This window comes from Cryptomeria japonica, chromosome 4 (assembly GCF_030272615.1).
Source record: "Cryptomeria japonica chromosome 4, Sugi_1.0, whole genome shotgun sequence".
NCBI classification, from domain to species: Eukaryota; Viridiplantae; Streptophyta; class Pinopsida; order Cupressales; family Cupressaceae; genus Cryptomeria; species Cryptomeria japonica.
In genome coordinates this window covers 9762900-9787778 of record NC_081408.1, presented here as the reverse complement: position 1 = coordinate 9787778, position 24879 = coordinate 9762900, and the positions used below count along the sequence as shown (strand labels likewise).

At 33.1% G+C, this 24879-nt stretch overlaps 1 protein-coding gene across 1 annotated transcript; it reads left to right on the top strand.

Moving 5' to 3' along the window:
• Window positions 1-1320: 1320 nt before the first annotated feature.
• LOC131053151 (uncharacterized) lies at window positions 1321-23948 on the top strand. Its single transcript, XM_059218763.1, has 3 exons — window positions 1321-1680; window positions 12474-12612; window positions 23449-23948. Exons 1-3 carry the CDS (start codon window positions 1321-1323, stop codon window positions 23946-23948), a joined length of 999 nt encoding a protein of 332 aa, XP_059074746.1.
• The last annotated feature ends 931 nt before the right edge of the window (window positions 23949-24879 follow it).

The window sequence follows — 24879 nt, the reverse complement described above, 5'->3', positions numbered from 1 at the left end:
AATCAAATAGCTATAAAATATTTTTCACAATTTTATAACTTAAGAAATGTGAATTTAGACTATATAAATAATAACAAATATCGGCTTTGGCCTATTACCCAGCCAAAAAAAATGTAAATAAAGTGACTCTTTTATATAATATAAAACTTCTACAAATTTTATTTCTGAAAACATAATAAAATTTATTAGCTATTTTATAGGGATTTGATTCACACTACGTAAATAAATAATTAAACTATTTCATCTTAAATTTCATCTATTATACTATATTCTATATTATGATTTAGTTGTTTGTTGACTAATAGTTATATGTAAGGGTAACTATTACAAACATTTTTATTAAAAATTATAAAAATTGAAGTACACTTTTATTTATTCATAAGAGTAAATATTCTATTGGCTAATGACACCTCATCCATTTCTTTTTAAAATCCAGAAATCCCATGAACATTAAATTTCATCTATTATACTATATTCAATATTGTGTTTTAGCTCTCTACAATATATGAACCACAATTAAGTTTATATCAAGTGATGCAAAATTGGGGACAAGATGATTCAACTAGTATGTAAGATTTTCGTCAAAATCCAAGTTTCGTATCTTTCTCAATAAATGAAATACCAAATGCTTTGTTTTGCCTCCATGCTCTCATACAAAACCAAGAGAGCATAATAAAACTACTTTGCAGATTAAAAAACAAACTCACATTTTATATATTTTATAAAAGAAACCCTACTCTATATGTTGTCAATTATAAGACTTGAGACTAAGCCAGTTCAAACGTCATTGAAGAACTAATTGCCTTCCCCCAAAGTATCATTCTAGAAGCCATAGATACAATAATGATGAGAAATACTTACATTTAATAAACAATAGCCACACTAAATAACCTAAGTAATTATTAATACTATATTATTAAAATTAGAATTATAATTAATATTTCATAATTAAATATTATTTTCGTCAAATAAAATAGTTGTAATTTATAAGACACAAATATAATTAAAATAATATAATTTTCAACTAACAATACTGCAAAATTATAATAAATAATTAGCACAAATATACACTAGCCCTACGTTCTTAAAGATTTTTTTAAAATAAAATAATAAATCCTCTATTACTATATGGTCGGCCAATCCTACCCAACCCAACTGGTGTCCTATGATATCATATAAATCCCAGTGGAGAATGCTTTAACAAACCATATCAGGTAACACGCTTACAGGAACAACAGATTGTTTATTTTACAAAACCCTAGTGTCCAAGGCTTCAGTTTTCAATTTTAATCCTTTTTCGGCATTACTTGAACTTTAGCCATGGCGAGCAGAGGATTTGAATTCCCCATATCAGTCAATGCGGCTGATACACCTACGCCTCTCCCCGGCGAGACTGCGACTTATGCCCCTGGTACCCCCTTCATCGCCACTGCGGGTTACGCGCCTACGCCTTTCTTTGGTGCCACTGCGGCTTATGCACCTGCACCATCCTTCCCCATAATTGCAACTTATGCGCCTACGCCTTTCTTCGGTGGCACTACGGCTCTCTTCGACGCCCCTACAGTTTGTCCACCTACGCCATTCTTTGCAATCCCTTCGCAATCTTCTGCTCTGGATGTGGATCTGTCTTTCCGCACTCCAGGCATAGCATTTACTCCACCCACGCCTTCCAACACTCAGGTGGGAAATCCGCCCACTTCCTCAGCAACTCAATCCTCCTCTGAGATAATGTTATCTATGGAACCTGAATCTATAACCACCTTACATACCTTGCCCAAGATTTTGCACTTTATCCTGAACAATGCTATTCTCTGAGACACTTCACACTTGTGAGGTTCTTGCATCAATACTCTCCTCATCATTAGACTCTCACCATCTTCGGGTGCTAGGTGCATTGCTGGAGTTCTTGTACTACTTCCTTCCTCTTGAACGTAGTTTACTCTCTTTTCACCTCCATGGGAAGAACTAGGCTTTTCTGGACACCTATAAGCAAGATGACCCAATTTCTGACAGTTATAGCATTTCATTGTGGAGAAGTAAGACCCTCTACCTGGGCCACTAGATCTACCCCTACCCCTATAGTTGGGCTTGCTCTGATAATCCCCGCCTTGCTCTATAAGCTTAGATTCCCCCTGGGACCTTTGATCTATGTGTCTTCCCCCAAAACTGCCTCGATGGCCTCGACCATCTCTTCCTCTTCCTCTACCTCTATTATGCTACTCTTGCTTCTTCCTACTCCTTTCCTCTACCTTGAGTGCAAGTTGGTAGCACTTCTGAACTATTATAGGACACAAAAAACTTAACTCTTCCTGTATGTTCCATCTCAAACCATTGAGATACCTAGCAACCTTGACATTTTTATTGTCTTGGATCTTTGACCTAAGGCATAGTTTCTGGAACTCCTTGGTGTAACTACTGACATCTAACTCCTTTTGCCTAAGGTTTTGCCTTTTTCTATGGAGCTGTATTTCATAGTCCTCTAGAATGTAAGTCTCTCTGATCTTGGACAACATTCCCTTCCAAGTTGCTATGGGCTTTTTGCCCTCTTTTTCACATTCATCCTGAATGAAGTTCCACCATGTTAAGGCAGCTCCTCTCAACCTAGATTTAGCCACCTTCACTTTTTGGGCCTCTATCACACCATCACATTCAAAATGGTTCTCAAGCCCCTCAATCCACTCCATGACCACTTCTGGGTCCATTTTACCATTGAATAGTGGGACTTCTTCTAGTGTTCTCCCACTCATAGGCTTCAAGGCTTTCAAAAGGGGTTCATTCTCTATCACAGGGTTTGGTAGAGGGATTTCATCCTCTATAGCTAGTAGCTTACCCCTGTCTTCTGTTCCTTCTATCTTATTGCTGACTTCATCTGCCTTCACTTCTAATTCACCAAACTTCTGCTCTAGGAGGTCTAGCTTCACTCTGAGTAACCTATTTTCTTCTTCCCAGTCTTCCATTTTCTTTGCTAGCTCTGCATTTGTCACCATGGTTGCCAAATTGCTACTTCTCCCCAAGTGTAACTGAGCTCTGATACCACTATAATAGGGAGGTAATGCAAGAAGGTTGCCCAAGTGGCTTGTATGTTCACTAAGTAATAGGTCCTTACTAGTTTCAAGGTTTTGTTACTTAAATCAGAGTGCAAAAGGTTTATAGACAACCTAGCTACCCCTAAGTCAAACACTTCTTGGTTGCTCAAGGGCTTCAACTCCATAGTTTCTCTAGCTTGGTAATCTAACACCTTACTCACTCAATTGGAATTCATTCCTCTATCATGATCTATTCTCTGATTGCACAAGGTCTCCATTTATTGATCTACAAGTTTGTGACAAGTGTTACCCCCAATGGGTGTCTTTGGTCTTCTACGTTTTGGGGTGTAGAAGTCCTTCACAAGTGCTACAAACTAAGCTTTGGAGTCCATCTCACCCAAAGTGTTATAGGAATTCAAGATTAACTTGTTTCAACTGGTCTTGATGGGTTGTATGCTTTACAACTTCCCTTTATATACCCGATTTGACAAAAATCCAAGTTTTAGGCCTAAAACGAGGTACAAGGAATTAGCCCTCCTTTTGGGGTTTTATGCTCACTCTGCTCCAACGATGGACTTCCAAAAAAAAAGGACTTCATATTTGGATACCCTTTTGAGATTTATTGAATATTTTCTAAGTTTTAGGGCTCATTAGGCCTTCTCCATGACTGTCCCAAAAATGGGTGCAAAAGGAAGGGTTTTCAAGGGTTTTAATGGCAAAAATTGACTTACAAGTTAGAGACCTTCAATATGAACCACACAAACTTGGTTCTACCATGTCACATTCTAATTAGGCCACAATAAAGCAATTTACACCTCCGAAGGTCAGAGAACAAGGTTTTACAAAAAGTTGCTCATAAGGAGTATGCAACATTGACAATTTTTCATTCTTGCCTCTACAAACACAATTTTTGGATGAGAACCAATTACAATTTGAAGCATGTAAACATGAATAACGTTAGTGAAAAGAAGGAATCATATTAGCCCTGCACAAAAGGCATTAGGCAATTACAAAGAAAAGAAACATTCACTGTCAACTAGTTGTCACTGCACTTTTCCCTTTTCACTATTTTTTACACTTTAGGCCTGCACTTTCCACTGTTAAAATTCTTTTCCAAAGGTCTGGCTTGTGCTCTTTAAAAATACTCTACCTTTAGTTGCTTTTTTACCTTCATACCTGCCATTTTGAAGAGGAAACTTTCATATACAACTTCAAAAAAAATGCAAAAATCAGTCATAGTTGACTGTGGCAGCCAGCTAGGCATTACAATTTTGCCTCAAGGATCATTAATTGATCTTGGAAACCTCAAACACATGGACAAGACAAAAACCACTCCTTGATCTTGTTTGTAAGTAATTAGAAGGAGGTACAAGGCTTAACAAACCCAACATATGATGGAGAGTAAGCAAGTGAATGGAAAATCAACTCCAAAACAGTGACTCACTATTTTTTACATCATTTTCACAAACTGAAAATGCAATCATCCTCATTATGGCTTAGAAAGCCTCTTTACCCTTACATTCAACCTTAAGGATCAAAACAGGTCTGATTATCTGAAGAATGCATTTGCTATAGAAGAGCAAAGCATCAAACTTCCTCAAAGACCCTAGCCAAATGGCACACTTGCCTAGGGCTCCATGGCCACAAAACTTCTTTCACCTGCATTTTCGAAAGAAAAACATGTATATGCATATCTTACAAGTTGAACAACTGGTTCTTGGGAAGCCATGAACATTTAGGGCTTCAAGAAGCCAAGTTGGTCAAGCATCCTTGCCAATTTCCTAGATAAGGTTTTGAAACTGTCAAAACTAAATAATTTTGCACAAAACTCAAAATGTAATGAAATTCAATGCCACCAAAGGGAAAAGCTTCAAGAAACATAAAATAACTGGAAAATGCAAAAATAGTACGGCTACGTACAACAATTGTACGAACTGCTACTCACATGGAGTCAAAACATAGGGAAAAACAAGGTAAAATTAGTGCAAGTTTGCAAAATGCTTGATATCTCCAAATTATCAACCCTTAAAATGGTTCAAACAAGAGAATAAATACCTCTAAATGTCACTTATCCTCCTATATGGATAGGTACAAGTCCAAGAGCACTCAAATTTGACACTTTCATGTCTAAACTGACAACTTTTAATGCCTAGATGATGCAAGGTTGACCCCAAAGATTACAAATCACCTAAAAACACTGTTCAAACCTAAAAACCAAACACCAAACATGTATAAGAACTTTCCACAACAAAAACACACTGAAAACTCACTTTTGACAACATTTTGCCAGGCAACTCCGAACTGGCAACTTTGAGCAAAAAGATGAAAACAGGAAACATGATAACACAATGAGTTCAAAACTCATCCAAACAACTTATAACAACACAAAAACATCTTAGAAAAACTTTCCAACTCAAAACTAATAAAAATCAAACTTGCTCTCAAACCTGTGATGAAAATGAGGCCTAGGTGCTCCTGCACCACAAACAACTATAACATAGAGAAATACGAATCTAAAATTCAACATTAGCTACCCTTGGGGATATTGAGAACAAGCATCTACTTCCAATTATAAACTTGATACCATCTATCCCTAAGAATTTTTACCCTTTCCAATAGTTATACCACAGAGAAATAAAGCTCAAATTTCAAATCTAACCACCTATGGAGAGAATAAGAGTTTTCCAACCGATCCCAAATTCTGAATTCAATTCCATCTAACAATGAATTTTCCAAATGATCAATCATAAGATTGGCATCTCTATAGATATGATTGAAGATTACTTCTTCAAAGGAATTAATTACCTCAATTTATTTCCCAACAAATGAATTGAGTATCCAATTTATAGTAGAGCCCACCCTCAAGGCATTAATTATTATGGTGAAATACCTTTCTATTTTTTAAATATTTATGTTTAACTCTCTGCAAAGAAGTACCCCTTCCAGTAGAGCTTTGAGTTCAGCAATGTTATTTGTGTCGTCTTCTAACCATTATCTAGTTTACCCTAAGATGGTTTCAAGCTCTTCTAGCTCTCTTTGCCAACTTGTTCACTTGGAACTTCTATTTCTCTCCCCAAATAAACAACATGTGCAAGGTGCAAGGGTTTTTACTTGAGATGCATATTACATTGTTCTTATATAGAATCACTACTTAATGGGACATATAGGAAGGGTCATGATGATGTTGATTTAGTTGGTTTAGAGGATATGAGGAGAAATACCCCTTAAATGATGTGGATCAAAATTTAGTTTTCTCCTCCCAATCTGAGCATACATGAATATAGGTCAAGAGGAAAAGGTCTCCTTCAAGAATACACCAAATTCTACTAATTTCATCTTCCAAAAAAGAAAAAAAAAGGCTAAAGTTAAATTTTATCCATGAGGAGTTCTTCTTTTTCAACCCCTATCAAACACCTACAACATAGAGAAATAAAAATCCAAAATTCAACATCAGTGACCCTTGGGGAAATTGAGAACAAGAATCTAGTTCCAATTATAAACTTGACACCATCTATCCCTAAGAATTTTTACCCTTTGTAAGTTATATTTTTGATAGCACACCTTTGTGTTGCCTTGTTGCACCCCTTATGGATAGGGCATACATTTTACATTTATTTAGATCTTTATATTATAGAAGCTACCCGATTGATCTAGATTATGTATGGAAATTTTTTCTAAAAAAGTGTCTATTGTACTGAATGAAATTTGTGTCAAATTGTTTTGGCCAATCAAATAGCCATAAAATATTTTTCACAATTTAATAGCTTAAGAAATATGAATTTAGACTATAGAAATAATAAAAAATATATATCTATTTTAATTTTTTTCATTATCTATTCATAATATTATAAATAAAGTGATAAAATATTGGCTTTGGCCTATTACCCAGCAAAAAAAAATGTAAATAAAGTGATTTTTTTATATAATATAAAATTTCAACAAATTTTATTTCTGAAAACATAATAAAATTTATTAGCTATTTTATAGGGATTTGATTCACACTACGCAAATAAATAATTAAACTATTTCATCAATAATTATAAAATTTTTTTTATTAAATTAAGATTATGCTTTTAAGAAAAATGTATATTTTTAGTATAATGTTTATATTATATTATAAATAGCATTGAAAGTAAGGGCAGTGAATAAAATTGGGTAGAAAACTTTATCCAAGATTAAATTTTCTAGAAGGTAAGAAATTAAATACATATCTCAAGAAAAGAAATAAAAACTAAGCGTACCCAAATATTGTCCTATTAATGCTCACAATAAATGAGCTACTAACGAGTAATCTATATATAAAATCAAATATTAAAATTTATGAAAATTAAATTACACTAGAATACAAACACCGGTCTAGAAGTGATTCGTCCTAATTCGGAACACAACCATCTCTACTATTTTTGGGAAAAGAGACATCCTAAAAGGATGTGATTGAATTACTCATTATGGTGTTCACATAAAACACATACAGATGGACCTTTAAAGCCTATTCTCCTAAACCATTGAGTAGTTAAAATTCTCCCTTGAAGAGAAGCCCAAGAGAATGTTGCTTCTTTTGGTGAGCATAATCTATTCTAGTATAATTGATTGGGATCAATTTTAACAAAACACATTTAGATGAACCTTCAAATGCTATTCTCCTAAACCATTTAGCAGTTAAATTCTCCCTAGAGGACTAGCCAAAAAGGATGCCATGATGAAAACAAAGTCTTGGAATTTTAGATTGACATACTCCTTGTCACTACCTGTGCATATCTGTCTAATAGAAAGACCATAATACTTCTCTACAAATTCTTTATACATCCTAATTAAATTAAAGACATCACTCTTTTACTTTAGAAATTATGCCCATGTACGCTAAGAGAATTCATCATTCGATGTGAGCATATATTTGGCCCCCAAAAAAAATGGAGTGAGAAAGAACATGAAGTCACTACAAACTAGGTCCAAGTTACTGTAGCATGGTGGGCTCTACTCAAAGTAAAAGAATCCTTGATATTGTTACCAAGTACACAACCTTGACAAGCACCATCAGTGAAAGAAATCAGATCAATATCAAAAGATCTCCCTCTCTAGTTTTTGGAGTTGAACTGTTTGAGAATGATTGGAAATAGTTTGCGTAGGTTTACATATTTTTTAAAAGAACCAATAAATTATGCAATTCCCACATGTGATTGAGTTTGTGTAGAGATGGATTTGTCCATGGGCCTCCTAGTTGATATCTCATTGAAAGTTGGCAAGAGACTATAGTCGAAATATGTAGCTTATGAAAGTAATTTTGTATTTAGGTGTCTCTCAAGACTCCCATGTGGTGCATTGATGCCAAATCTACCATTATCTAGTTTACCCTAATATGGTTTCAAGCTCTTCTAGCTCCCTTTTCCAACTTGTTCATTTGGAACTTCTATTTCTCTCCCCAATTAAACAACATGTGCAAGGTGCAAGGGTTTTTACTTGAGATGCATATTACATTGTTCTTATATAGATATCCAATCTTTTCTCAAGGAGAAGCAATCACATCCTACCGACATTTTTTGTTGCTTGTTTAAAAGAATCACTACTTAATGGGACATTTAGGAAGGGTGATGATCATGTTGATTTAGTTTGTTTAAAGGATACGAGGAGAAATTCCCACTAAATGAGGTGGATCAAAATTTAGTTTTCTCCTCCCAATCTGAGCATACATGGATATAGGTCAAGAGGAAAAGGTCTCCTTCAAGAATACACCAAATTCTACTAATGTCATCTTCCAAAAAAGAAAAAAAAAGGCTAAAGTTAAATTTTATCCACGAGTTCTTCTTTTGTGCACAAAAAATTGTTTCTAAAATATTTTTTATGATATGTAAGTTATATTTTTGATAGCACACCTTTGTGTTGCCTTGTTGCACCCCTTATGGCTTGGGCATACATTTTATATTTATTTAGATCTTTATATTATAGAAGCTACCCCATTGATCTAGATTATGTATGGAAATTTTATCTAAAAAAGTGACTGTTGTAGATAATGAAATTTGTGTCAAATTATTTCGGCCAATCAAATAGCTATAAAATATTTTTCACAATTTTATAACTTAAGAAATATGAATTTAGACTATAGAAATAATAACAAATATATGTCTATTTTAATTTTTTTCATTATCTATTCATACTATTATATATAAAGCGATAAAATATTGGCTTCAACCTATTACCCAGCCAAAAAAAAATGTAAATAAAGTGATTATTTTATATAATATAAAATTTCAACAAATTTTTTTTCTGAAAACATAATAAAATTTATTATATATTTAATAGGGATTTGATTCACACTATGCAAATAAATAAGTAAACTATTTCATCTTAAATTTCATCTATTATACTATATTCTATATTATGATTTAGTTGTCCGTTGACTAATAGTTATATGTAAGGGTAACTATTACAAACATTTTTATTAAAAATTATAAAAATTGAAGTATACTTTTTGTTAATGTTTGTAGCTTTAGTCGAATGATCATTTAGAATACATATAATATATGTTGAATAATAATAATATATTATTATGTTATATTATTATATTATTATTATTCATATAAAATTTAATATTCAATATTAATCTATTATATTATTATAAATTAATAATTGATTGATGAAACATTATAATATTGATTAAATTATTATAGTTAAAGGAGAGACATGTTCGTTCAAGGACATGCCTCTCCAAAGGAATATAAATAGTATAATGTTATTCAATTTGAGAACACATAGAATTCCTAGAATGCAAGTATCAGATTGAATCATATATATAAATTAAAATAGATCTAATAAAACCTGGGAAAATCAACATGGTATCAGAGCTCAGGCTTGTGAAGTTTAATTTGGAGGTTGGAGAGGTTTGGAGAATTCAGTTTTTTTCTAGAATTTTCAGTCTGAAATATACCATTGTACGACCCTTGGTTGGCCTCAAAATGAGGACTATAATATATGGATGGAAAGATCTGTGTTCCTAGTTTTCAAATATGCTTATCTCATAAAATTTGATTCAGTTTTGTGCAAGATATGACGACTTTGGTGCAGGTCACTTGAAACCCTACATAGGGTTAGCAGTTTTGGGGAAAATATCATAACTTTTGTTTTAACTGTTGGATCTGGCTATAACTTGGAGGAAATGTTTTTAATTATATTTCTAACATCACACCGAAGAGATTGGAAAAATGTGGTAAATTTCAAAAGTTATTAATGACTATAAGTGGCAGATCATAATGAAAGTGTTGATCAAAATTATGAAAATGTTCTACATCATTCAAAGGGAATTATGATGAGAGATGATTCATGTGTGATATTTCTTATATGGGCTCACCTTATGAAAGGAAATGTTTTAAACTTAAGATAAGTATTCCATGTTTTATTAAGGCACATGAATTATTGAGTTTGTAATTTATGCTATAATATTGGCTAGTAAAATCTTGTATGCTTCTATCATTGGTATTTCTGTTCGAGATAATTTAGTTTATGAGCTATTTGTAATCTCTCTCTGACATACCTTCAGGATGAAATCACAATAAAATTGAGTTAAAGGGAGAAATAAATTGATGCTTATAAACGAATTGATGATTGAGACGAGGTGCAAAAGGAGTCTGACATTTCAAAAGAGGACAAGAGGTTGATACAAGAACTTGAGCTTCAGAGGGAGCAGATGGTTTAGTCAACTTGTGACAATTTTGATCATAGTGATTGAGAGGGATTTTCACTATTAAAGGTGAAACACTTATGAGGTAAAACTTGATTCAATTGATTATTATACTAATGAAATCATTTAATGCCTTATGGGCCCTGCGTAAATCATAAGGAAGTGACGACTTCCAAATGATTTCCACTTGTATTTTTGAGGTTATTGGAAGGTGACGATCTTACAATAACTTGAGCTTGTGGATAGAATCGCCGACAGAGGCAATCCACATGAGAGCTCGTGGATAGAATCACCGACTGAGGCAATCCATGTAAGAGCTTGTGGATAGAATCACCGACTGAGGCAATCCATGTGAGAGCTCATGGATAGAATCGCCGACTGAGGCAATCCACTTAAGAGATTGTGGATAGAATCACCGACTGAGGCAATCCACGTGAGAGCTCATGGATAGAATCACTGACTAAGGCAATCCACATAAGAGCTTGTGGATAGAATCACCGACTGAGGCAATCCACGTGAGAGCTCATGGATAGAATTGCCGACTGAGGCAATCCACTTAAGAGCTTGTGGATAGAATCACTGACTGAGGCAATCCATGTGAGAGCTCATGGATAGAATCTCTGACTGAGGCAATCCACATAAGAGCTTGTGGATAGAATCATCGACTGAGGTAATCCACATGAGAGCTCATGGATAGAATTGTTGACTGAGGCAATCCACGTAAGAGCTCATGGATAGAATCATCGACTGAGGCAATCCACACAAGAGCTTATGGATAGAATCACTGACAAAGGCAATCCACACAAGAGCTTGTGAATATAATTGCTGACGGAGGCAAATTCACACCTTGAGACTATACTCCCCTGTCATGAGCATCATATGGTTGATGCAAATACTCCCAATATCATGAGATGATATTTTTGAGTTATGGTGAATATCCCATGCCTTGATATTCTTGTTTATACCATACTTCCTGATATCATAGTGAGATAATATTTTCTCTATTCCATAATTAATCTAGACTTAATGCATTTGCATTGATTTTATCTTCCCTAGCTAAGAGGGAGTGTTAATATTGTTTTGTGTAGCTATGGTGAGGGCCATAAGTGTTGACATGGGAGATCACTACACATTCTATCTGATCATCCTCCCTAGCTAAGAGAGAGTGTTAATGTTTGTAGCTTCAGTCAAATGATAATTTAGAATACATATAATATGTTGTCAATTATAGACTTGAGACTAAGCTAGTTCAAATGTCATTGAAGAACTAAATGCCTTCCCTCAAAGTATCATTCTAGAAGCCATAGATACGATAACGATGAGAAATACTTAAATTTAATAAACAATAGCCACACTAAATAACCTAAGTAATTATTAATACTATATTATTAAAATTAGAATTATATTTCATATTTCATAATTAAATATTATTTTCTTACAATCTATGTATTACCACTCTACACAAGTTACAATTTTTGTACACAGAATTCATGCATGCACATCATAGCACCGAGGAGGACAGAAAGGTTATAAGAGAATATCACTTCTATATCACAGATGATCATACTCATTCCTCAGAGTTTGTGCAAGGATTATTTACAGTCTTCTATCATAGTTTAAGGGAAAGAGATATAAGATACAACCAACACTTAATATGGTCAGACAATTGCACTGCACAATTCAAGAATGTAAGGATGTTCTACTAGTTGACTAGGATGCATGTGACAAGTGGTGTGCAACATTTTCCAAATTTCATTGAGGCAAGCTATGGAAAGGCAGAGCATGATGGTGTGGGAGCATGTGTGAAAAGAGCTCTTACCATAGAGGAATTCAAGTACAATGGTGGTGCAATGTTAATCGATGCAAAAATAATTGTGCAATGGTGTAGCTCTATGATGGGACCAGTTAATGAAGGTAAGTCTATGGTTTCTAGGTATTTTTGGTTAATAAGTGAATCTAACATTGAAAACTATCTAGATTGTTCTACACTTACTGGATCAAGTGACATGAATTCATTTAGAAGTTCAAATGCAACATCACTAGTTATTTATACTAGACATATTGCATGCTTTTGCTCTTCCTGTATGCATTTTTTGTCGGATGAATGTCAATCAAAAGAGTGGGTTGACCAATGGTCTTGTAGACCTTTCGAAACTCTAGATACATATCAACTTCCTAGAGCACTACAAATGAACCAGATTGAAGCATCAGTGGATTTTGACCATGTATCAGACATAGTTGAACTAGGTAAAGGTTGCAATTTGCTACAATTTTAAGCTTAATTTATTAGTATTAACTTATATCCTTCTATTAAATGCAGGTCATGTATATGCATTTATTATAGATGAGAACAACGAAGAAGGAACAAATTATTTTTTTGTGTCGTTGTATTGAGGCCAAAAAGAAATTGATTTCTAGAGTGGTTGATGGAGAGGGTATTGAGTACCCATTAGGATCCGTTGTTGTGACAGGGACATGGCTTCGAAGGTACCGTTGTTGTGTCAAGTTGTATTGAGACCTCTTAAACTCATTTATTTAGCAGTCGTTGTATTGATTTTGGCATTATCCTTCTATAAAATGCAGGTACCCTATCAAAAATTCTAATGCCTGCTTGTTTGAGGACTTTGAGATACATAGACATATTCTTCATTACTCAAACCTTCTTCTTGCAACAAATATTGATTTGATTAAATATCGTGGTAGGCCTCTTAACAAGGATTTGTGGAAAGTTCATGAATCAGACCACGAGGCAATACTTGAGACACTAAGGGTTAGAGCTGATCCAAAAGGTTCACTTGATTGATTTTGGGCCATCTAGAAGAATAATTCTATAATATGGTAGAATAATTTTGACAACTTTGTATATATCTTTTGTGAAATGTTGTAACTTCGCTTTTTTGGATGTGCTCTACATGCATATGAGCTGTAATATGCATATGAGCTATAATGTACATATGTAGATGCCAAATTTTCTATATAAAATATCAATGAGTTGTAATGAGCATATCTAGATGCTAAATTTTGTATAAAACACAACAATGAGTTGTAATGTGTATATCTAGATGCTAAGTTTTGTATAAAAGAACAACGAGTTGTAATTTGCATATTTAGATGCAAAATTTTATAAATATAAACAATAATGAGCTTGATCGTTTATATAAGATGCCAAATTTTATATATGAAGTGTCCATGGGCCTGATTTGCAAATTTTGAGAGCCTAAATTTGTACCATTTGATTATAAATACATTTGTAATAAACTTGTATCATTTTTCCAAGTGTTTCAGGAAAGTTTTCAGTTATTACTGTATTACCTGATTTAAAGGGCTAGTAGGAATAGTCCAAATCCAAGATAGGATTTTTGTAGGCAGCGACAACATAACTGCATAGGTTCAAACAGACCTTCCATAAGTGCCACGATCTCCGAGTTATGCTATGTCAAAGTTTGACCCCTTTTTTCCGCTTTGAGCGCTTAAGGAAAAACGTCGCTACGAGGTGGCTCGTAACGATTGGACATCTTGGGAAGCAAGACAAGGGCACACCTAGCGTAAACATGACCACCTGAACACGCTCACGCTAACGGTTCGTTCCCGTGACAAGCAAAACGAAAGATACACTATTTTGCCACCTCTCCAATAAAATGCTTATCTTGTTTGTATAGTTTATAAAGTATGTAGCTCCACTATCATAACCAATGACAGAGAAGATTGGCTTCTCTACTTTCAGTGGTCGTAATTTTTTAAGCACTTAAGTGGACTCTTATTTTAAAGAGAAAGATATTTTAAGAAGAATCTCTTTTTTATGGTACCAACAAATAACTCATATAAATGAAGATTATTTAAGTATTTTAAAAGAACTTGAAAAAAATTAGTTAAGGGGATAAATGCAATTGTAATATAGAATTTTATATATGTGAATATTACATATAGAATAAAACTATATTTAGTTTCAATATAGCTATTTTTGAAAAAAAAATAGAATACAAACACCAGTCTAGAGAGATAAGGGTGTGATCTCTTAACACAGTTCCTAAATATGTAACTAAGGAAAGAGATTATTCTTAGGGATATCATCTAGGGGCTCCATCCCTAATAGGATATATAAGTAGGCCATTTCCAATGAGGTTAAAAACATGATGAGGGGAATAGAAGAATAGTGAATAGAAGATAGAAACTATAAATGAGATATAAGGAATGTACTCAATAGATTAAGATATTAATATAAGAGATATAATTATCAAGCGTCATATTATGTATGGTGTTTTATTTTTGTTTTAATGACAAGAATATATAGTTGGGACATAAAGTGGGAATAGACCACCTTAGCTACTTGCCTGCTTTCTCTAATCACACTAGCAACCACATTCAACCCCTATCAAATGGCTAGAACTTAGGACACTAAGAATTAAAAATAAAAAATTAGGAATTGAAGTACAATGGTGGTGCAATGTTAATCGATGCAAAAATAATTGTGCAATGGTGTAGCTCTATGATGGGACCAGTTAATGAAGGTATGTCTATGGTTTCTAGATATTTTTGGTTAATAAGTGAATCTAACATTGAAAACTATCTAGATTGTTGTACACTTACTAGATCAAGTGACATGCATTCATTTAGAAGTTCAAATGCAACATCACTAGTTATTTATACTAGACATATTGCATGCTTTTGCTCTTCCTATATGCATTTTTTGTGGGATGAATTTGAATCAAGAGAGTGGGTTGATCAATGGTCTTGTAGACCTTTGGAAACCCTACTTACATATCAACTTCATAGAGCACTACAAATGAACCAGATTGAAGCATCAGTGGATTTTGACCATGTATCAGACATAGTTGAACCAGGTAAAGGTTGCAATTTGCTAAAATTTTAAGCTTAATTTATTAGTATTAAATTATATCCTTCTATTAAATGCAGGTCATGTATATGCATTTATTATAGATGAGAACAATGAAGAAGGAACAAATTATTTTTTTGTGTCGTTGTATTGAGGCCAAAAAGAAATTGACTTCTACAGTGGTTGATGGAGAGGGTATTGAGTACCCAATAGGATCCGTTGTTGTGACAGGGACATGGCTTCGAAGGTACCGTTGTTGTGTTGAGTTGTATTGAGACCTCGTAAACTCATTTATTTAGCAGTCATTGTATTGATTTTGGCATTATCCTTCTATAAAATGCAGGTACCCTATCAAAAATTCTAATGCCTGCTTATTTGAGGACTTTGAGACACATAGAAATATTCTTTATTACTCAAACCTTCTTCTTGCAACAAATATTCATTTGATTAAATATCGTGGTAGACATCTTAACAAGGATTTGTGGAAAGATCATGAATCAGACCACGAGGCAATACTTGAGACACTATGGGTTAGAGCTGATCTAGAAGGTTCACTTGATTGATTTTGGGGCAACTAGAAGAATAATTCTATAATATGGTAGAATAAATTTGACAACTTTGTATATATCTTTTGTGAAATGTTGTAACTTCGCTTTTTTGGATGTTCTCTACATGCATATGATCTGTAATATGCATATGAGCTATAATGTACATATGTAGATGCCAAATTTTCTATATAAAATATCAATGAGTTGTAATGTGCATATCTAGATGGTAATTTTTGTATAAAAAACAACAGTGAGTTGTAATGTGCATATCTAGATGTTAAGTTTTGTATAAAAAAACGACGAGTTCTAATTTGCATATTTAGATGCAAAATTTTATAAATATAATCAATAATGAGCTTGATCATTTATATAAGATGCCAAATTTTATATATGAAGTGTCCATGGGCCTGATTTGCAAATTTTGAGAGCCTAAATTTGTACCATTTGACTATAAATACATCTATAATAAACTTGTATCATTTTTCCAAGTGTTTTAGGAAAGTTTTCAGTTATTATAGAATTATCTGATTTAAAGGGCTAGTAGGAATAGTCTAAATCCAAGATAGAATTTTTGTAGGCAGTGACAACATAACCGCATAGGTTCAAATAGATCTTCCATAAGTACCACGGTCTCCGACTTACGCTACGTCAAAGTTTGACCATTTTTTTCTGCTTTGAGCGCTCAAGGGAAAACGTCGCTACGAGGTGGCTCGTAACAATTGGACATCTTGGGAAGAAAGACAAGGGCACACCTAGCGTAAACATGACCACTTGAACATGCTCACGCTGACGGTTCGTTCCCACGACAAGCAAAATGAAAGATGCACTATTTTGCCACCTCTCCAATAAAATGCTTATTTTGTTTGTATACTTTATAAAGTATGTAGCTCCACTATCATAACCAATGACAGAGAATATTGGCTTCTCTACTTTCAGTGGTCATAATTTTTTAAGCACTTAAGTGGACTCTTATTCTAAAGAGAAAGATATTTTTAGAAGAATCTTTTTTTTATGGTACCAACAAATAACTCATATAAATGAAGATTATTTAAGTATTTTAAAAAAACTTGAAAAAACTTAGTTAAGGGGATAAATGCAATTGTAATATAGAATTTTATATATGTGAATATTACATATAGAATAAAACTATATTTAGTTTCAATATAGTTATTTTTGATATTAAAATAGACTACAAATACCAGTCTAGAGAGATAAGGGTATGATATGTTAACACAGTTCCTGAATATGTAACTAAGGAAAGAGATTATTCTTAGGGATATCATCTAGGGGTTGCATCCCTAATAGGATATATAAGTAGGCCATTGCCAATGAGGTTAAAAACATGATGAGGGGAATAGAAGAATAGTGAATAGAAGATAGAAACTATAAATGAGATATAAGGAATGTACTCAATAGATTAAGATATTAAAATAAGAGATATAATTATCAAGCCTCATACTATGTATGGTGTTTTATTTTTGTTTTAATGACAAGAATAGATAGTTGGGACATAAAGTGGGAATAGACCACCTTAGCTACTTGCCTATTTTCTCTAATCACACTACCAACCACATTCAACCCCTATCAAATGGCTAGAACTTAGGACACTAAGAATTAAAAACAAAAAATTAACCGCTCCTAGGAAAATTGAGAACAAACATGTACTTCTAGATTAGGAATTCAATGTTGTCTACCCCTCTGAATTCTTATCTTTTTCAACCCCTATCAAAGAACTATAACATAGAGAAATAAGAATCTAAAATTCAACATCAACTACCCTTGGGGAAATTGAGAACAAGCATCTACTTCCAATTATAACCTTGACACCATCTATCCCTAAGAATTTTTACCCTTTCCAATAGTTATACCACAAAGAAATAAAGCTTAAATTTAAAATATAACCACCCATGTATAGAACGAGAGTTTTCCAACTGATCCCAGATTTCTGAATTCAATTCCATCTAATTATCAATTTTCCGAACGATCTATCAGAAGATTGGCCTCTCTATAGATATGATTGACGATTACTTCTTCAAAGGAATTAAATACCTCAATTTAGGTGTCTGACAAGACTCCCATGTGGTGCATCGATGTCAAATCTAACAATTATCTAATTTACCCTAAGATGGTTTCAAGCTCTTCTAGCTCCCTTTGCTAGCTTGTTCACTTGGAACTTTTATTTCTCTCCCCAGATAAACAACATGTGCAAGGTGCAAGAGTTTTTACTTGAGATGCATATTACATTGTTCTTATATAGATATCCAATCTTTGCTCAAGGAGAAGCAACCACATCCTACAAACATTTGTTGTTGCTAGTTTAAGAGAATCACTACTTAAAGGGACATTTAGGAAGGGTGATGATCATGTTGATTTACTTTGTTTAGAGGATATGAGGAGAAATCCCCCCTAAATGAGGTGGATCAAAATTTAGTTGTCTCCTCCCAATCTAAGCATACATGGATATAGGTCAAGAGGAAAAGGTCTCCTTCAAGAATACACCAAATTTTACTAATGTCATCTTCCAAAAAGGAAAAAAAATGGCTAAAGTTAAATTTTATGCATGAGGGGTTGTTCTTTTGTGCACAAAAAATTGTTTCTAAAATATTTTTTATGATATGTAAGTTATATTTTTGATAGCACACCTTTGTGTTGCCTTGTTGCACCCCTTATGGCTAGGGCATACATTTTATATTTATTTAGATCTTTATATTATGGAAGCTACTCCATTGATCTAGTTTATGTATGGAAATTTTGTCTAAAAAAGTGTCTGTTGTAGTGAAGAAAATTTGTGTCAAATTGTTTTGGCCAATCAAATAGCCATAAAATATTTTTCACAATTTAATAACTTAAGAAATATGAATTTAGACTATAGAAATAATAACAAATATATATCTATTTTAATTTTTTTCATTATCTATTCATAATATTATAAATAAAGTGATAAAATATCGGCTTCGGCTTATTACCTAGCAAAAAAAAAATGTAAATAAAGTGACTCTTTTATATAATATAAAATTTCAACAAATTTTATTTCTGAAAACATATTAAAATTTATTAGCTATTTTATAGGGATTTGATTCATAGTACCCAAATAAATAGTTAAACTATTTCATGAATAATTATAAAAAAAAAAATTATTAAATTAAGATTATGCTTTTAAGAAAAATGTATATTTTTAGTATAATGTTTATATTATATTATAAATAGCATCGAAAGTAAGGGCAATGAATAAAATTGGGTAGAAAACTTTATCCAAGGTTTAATTTTCTAGAAGGTAAGAAATTAAATACATATCTCAAGAAAAGAAATAAAAACTAAGCATACCCAAATATTGTCCTATTGATGCTCACAATAAATGAGCTACTAACGAATAATTTATATATAAAATCAAATATTAAAATTTATGAAAATTAAAATACACTAGAATACAAACACCGGTCTAGAAAAGATTCATCCTAGTTCGGAACACAACCATCTCTACTGTTTTTGGGAAAAGAGATATGATTGAAGATTACTTCTTCAAAGGAATTAATTACCTCAATTTATTTCCCAACAAATGAATTGAGTATCCAATTTGTAGTAGAGCTTGCCCTCAAGGCATTAATTATTATGGTGAAATACCTTTCTATTTTTGAAATATTTATGTTTAACTCTCTGCAAAGAAGTACCCTTTCCAGTAGAGCTTTGAGTTCAGCTATGTTATTTGTGTCATCTTCTAGATGCTTTTCCAACTTAGCTAAAATTGAACCATCATAGGCATGAACTACACAACCATCTCTAAAGGTTCCATGATTACCTTGAGAAGAAATATCAAAATTCAATTTATCCCAACCTATCTTAGGAGTGGACCAAACATGATTTTCTCTTTCTATTTTACTTATTTGATCCCCATTGTCAACGCAAAGAGGAATCTTCAATCTAAACCATTTCATTCTAATAGAGCGATTCTAATTTGAAAATTAAACTTTCCTTTTCAAAAGACCTCCAATTCTACTATTCATCACTTCAACATTAGCAACTTCCACCTTATTGATGAATGACTCTCAAATCATCTTCTTTTCTTGGAAATTTTTTTAGTTACTCTCTTTACATAGTTTCCATAGGATAATGGAGGGGAAAATAATCATCAGACCTCCATATATACAATTCCTATTTAACTCTGACCAACTTTTAAAAAGGTTAAGGATGTCATTAGGAAGAGAAGTGATTCATCCTAGTTCGGAACACAACCATCTCTACTATTTTTGTGAAAAGAGACATCCTAAAATGATATGATTGAATTACTCATCATGGTGTTCACATAAAACACATATAGATGGACCTTAAAAGCCTATTCTCCTAAACCATTGAGTAGTTAAAATTCTCCCTTGAAGAGAAGCCCAAGAGAATGTTGGTTCTTTTGATAAACATAATCTATTCTAGTATAACTGAATGGGGATAAATTTTAGGAAAGCAAATTTAGATGTACCTTCAAATGCTATTCTCCTAGACCATTTAGTCATTAAAACTCTCCCTAGAAGAGTAGCCAAAAAGGATGCCATGATTAAAACAAAAGTATTGGAATTTCAAATTCACATACTCCTTGTCACTATTTGTGCATATCTTCCTAATAGAAAGACCATAATACTTCTATAAAAATGCTTTATACATGCTAATTAAATTAAAGACATCACTCTTTTACTTTAGAAATTACGCCCATGTACGCCTAGAGAATTCAACATTGGATGCAAGCATATATTTGGCCCCCAAAAAAAATGGAGTGAGAAAGAACATGAAGTCACTATGAACTAGGTCCAATTTACTGTAGCATGGTGGTCTCTACTCAAAGTAAAAGAATCCTTGACATTCTTACCAAGCACACAACCTTGACAAACACCATCAGTGAAAGAAATCAGATAAATATCAAAAGATCTCCCTCTACTTTTTTTGGAGTTGAACTGTTTGAGAATGATTGGAAATGGTTTGTGTAAGTTTACATGTTTTGTAAAAGAACCAATAAATTATGCAATTACCACATGTGATTGAGTTTGTGTAGAGATAAATTTTTACATGGGCCTCCTAGTTGATATCTCATTGAAACTTTGCAAGAGAGTCTAGTCGAAATATGTAGATTATGAAAGGAATTCTTTTAAATGTAGGAGGTGTTTTTTTACTTGACTCATCATACATCATTATGTCAATAGTTAAAATTTTCTATTTAGGTGTCTCACCTGACTCCCATGTGGTGCATTGATGCCAAATCTAACCATTATCTAGTTTACCCTAAGATGGTTTCAAGCTCTTCTAGCTCCCTTTTCCAACTTGTTCACTTGGAACTTCTATTTCTCTCCCCAAATAAACAACATGTGCAAGGTGCAACGATTTTTACTTGAGATGCATATTACATTGTTCTTATATAGAGATCCAATCTTTTCTCACAGAGAAGAAATCACATCCTACCAACATTTTTTGTTGCTTGTTTAAAAGAATCACTACTTAATGGGACATTTAGGATTAGGAAGGGTGATGATCATGTTGACTTAGTTTGTTTAAAGGATATGAGGAGAAATTCCCCCTAAATGAGGTGGATCAAAATTTACTTTTCTTCTCCCAATCTCAGCATACATGGATATAGGTCAAGAGGAAAAGGTCTCCTTCAAGAATACACCAAATTCTACTAATGTCATCTTCCAAAAAAGAAAAAAAAAAGGCTAAAGTTAAATTTTATCCATGAGGAGTTGTTTTTTTGTGCACAAAAAATTGTTTCTAAAATATTTTGTATGATATGTAAGTTATATTTTTGATAGCACACCTTTGTGTTGCCCTGTTGCACCCTTATGGCTAGGGCAAACATTTTATATTTATTTAGATCTTTATATTATAGAAGCTACCCCATTGATCTAGATTATGTATGGAAATTTTGTCTAAAAAAGTGACTGTTGTAGTTAATGAAATTTGTCTCAAATTGTTTTGGCCAATCAAATGGCTATAAAATATTTTTCACAATTTTATATCTTAAGAAATGTGGATTTAGACTATAGACATAATAGCAAATATATGTCTATTTTAATTTTTTTCATTATCTATTCATAATATTATATATAAAGTGATAAAATATCGGCTTCGGCCTACTACCCAACCAAAAAAAATGTAAATAAAAGTGACTCTTTTATATAATATAAAATTTCTACAAATTTTATTTCTGAAAACATAATAAAATTTATTATCTATTTTATAGGGATTTGATTCACACCACGCAAATAAGTAATCAAACTATTTCATCTTAAATTTCATCTATTATACTATATTCTATATTATGATTTAGTTGTCCGTTGACTAATAGTTATATGTAAGGGAAACTATTACAAACATTTTTATTAAAAAATATAAAAATTGAAGTACACTTTTATTTATTCATAAGAGTAAATATTCTATTGGCTAATGACACCTCATCCATTTCTTTTTAAAATCCAGAAATCCCATGAACATTAAATTTCATCTATTATACTATATTCTATATTGTGTTTTAGCTCTCTACAATATATGAACCACAATTAAGTTTATATCAAGTGATGCAAAATTGGGGACAAGATGATTCAACTAGTATGTAAGATTTTCGTCAAAATCCAAGTTTAGTATCTTTCTCAATAAATGAAATACCAAATGCTTTGTTTTGCCTCTATGCTCTCATACAAAACCAAGAGAACATAATAAAACTACTTTGTAGATTAAAAAACAAACTCACATTTTATATATTTTATAAAAGAAACCCTACTCTATATATTGTCAATTATAAGACTTGAGAATAAGCCAGTTCAAACGTCATTAAAGAAGTAATTGCCTTCCCCCAAAGTATCATTCTAGAAGCCATAGATATGATAACAATGAGAAATGCTTAAATTTAATAAACAATAGCCACACTAAATAACCTAAATAATTATTATTACTATATTATTAAAATTAGAATTATAATTAATATTTCATAATTAAATATCATTTTCTTCAAATAAAATAGTTATAATTTATAAGACTCAAATATAATTAAAATAATATAATTTTCAACTAACAATACTGCAAAATTATAATAAATAATCAGCACAAATATACACTAGCCCTACGTGGTGAATTAAGGTTAATTTGTTTCCGCTTGAAATCTTAAAGATTTGTTTAAAATAAAACAATAAATCCTCTATTATTATATGGTCGGCCAATCCTATCCAACCCAACTGGTGTCCTATGATATCATATAAATCCCAGTGGAGAATGCTTTAACAAACCAAACCAGGTAACACGCTTACAGGAGCGACAGATTGTTTATTTCACAAAACCCTAGGGTCCAAGGATTCAGTTTTCAATTTTAATCCTTTTTCGGCATTACTTGAACTTTAGCCAAGGCGAACAGAGGATTCGAATTCCCCGTATCAGTCACTGCGGCTGATGCACCTACGCCTCTCCCCGGCGTCACTGCGACTTACGCCCCTGGTGCCCCCTTCATCGCCACTGCGGGTTACGCGCCTACGCCTTTCTTCGGTGCCACTGCGGCTTACGCGCCTGCACCATCCTTCCCCGGCATTGCGACTTACGCGTCTACGCCTCTCTTCGGCGGCACTACGGCTTACCCGCCTACGGCTCTCTTCGACACCCTTACGGTTTGTCCACCTACGCCATTCTTTGCAATCCCTTCGCAATCTTCTGCTCTGGATGTGGATCTGTCTTTCCGCACTCCGGGCATAGCATTTACTCCACCCACGCCTTCCAACACTCAGGTGGGAAATCCGCCCACTTCCTCAGCAACTCAATCCTCCTCTGTATCGCAACCATCAAATACGTTTTGCACTGTTGCTTCGTCTTCATCAACCACCAGTGCACCTACAATTACTATTTACTGAGACAAATGCACTCAAAGTAGAGCAACATCCTGTGCAACAACTATGTGCTAAGATAGATGCACTCAAAGTAGAGCAAAATCGTACGCTAGGAGAGCTCGAGACAATTCATCAGATAGAGATGCAACAACTATGTGCTAAGATAGATGGACTCAAACAAGAGCAAGATCGTATGCAGCAACTATGTGCTAAGACAAGGGAGAATGTTAGCTTGAGAGAGGCACAAGGGAGAGCAGAGGGGCATCCAGAGGGATTCGTTTTGTTATAGCCTCCAGCTCCTAGACCACCTTTAAATTTTGATCTCATATTTTGTCATAGTCGTAAGAGAATATGCATTTTGTCCTCATATTTTGTCATAGTCGTGAGAGATGGGGTATAGTATGTGTATATGGATATCTGATTACTGCAAGGACATCTTTTATCAATAATTTGATTTCAGTTTGTGTTTATGTGATGATGTGTTTTTGGTATGATGATGATATAGAAATAAAATGATGTGATGTTATGACAATATTTTAGTTTATGTTTGTAATTCTTTAAGAAATAAAGATAAATAATAGATTCAAATTAGTCATGTGTAAATAATTGAATGAAATTTGGATAAGAAGGGAACATAATAAAGGTGGAGATCTTGAAAATAAGGAATCCTTATTGAAGGGCATCTTTCGAGGATTGACATTTTCTTCCAGCTCAACTTATTCTTTAATCCTCAGTATTGTTTCGGATCAAAATTTTAGAAAAATCTCTTCTACTATTTGATATTGAATAACACATTAAGTTTCTTTGGATTGGGATTTTTCTCTTTAAAGGGTTTTCTTTGCACAAATCACTAAGATGTGGTATGGTTTTTGTGTTTATTTTCTTGCAATTATTATTTTTTCACATACCTTATGTCATAAATTAGTATATTGAGAATATTTTACACTTCTACTTC

Coding starts and splice junctions, on each gene's coding strand:
- LOC131053151 (XM_059218763.1), top strand. CDS start 1,321: ATGGCGAGCAGAGGATTTGAATTCCCCATATCAGTCAATGCGGCTGAT. Junction 1,681..12,473: donor CCACGCCTTCCAACACTCAG/GTGGGAAATCCG, acceptor AGCTATGGAAAG/GCAGAGCATGATGGTGTGGG. Junction 12,613..23,448: donor GATGGGACCAGTTAATGAAG/GTAAGTCTATGG, acceptor CTTGAACTTTAG/CCAAGGCGAACAGAGGATTC.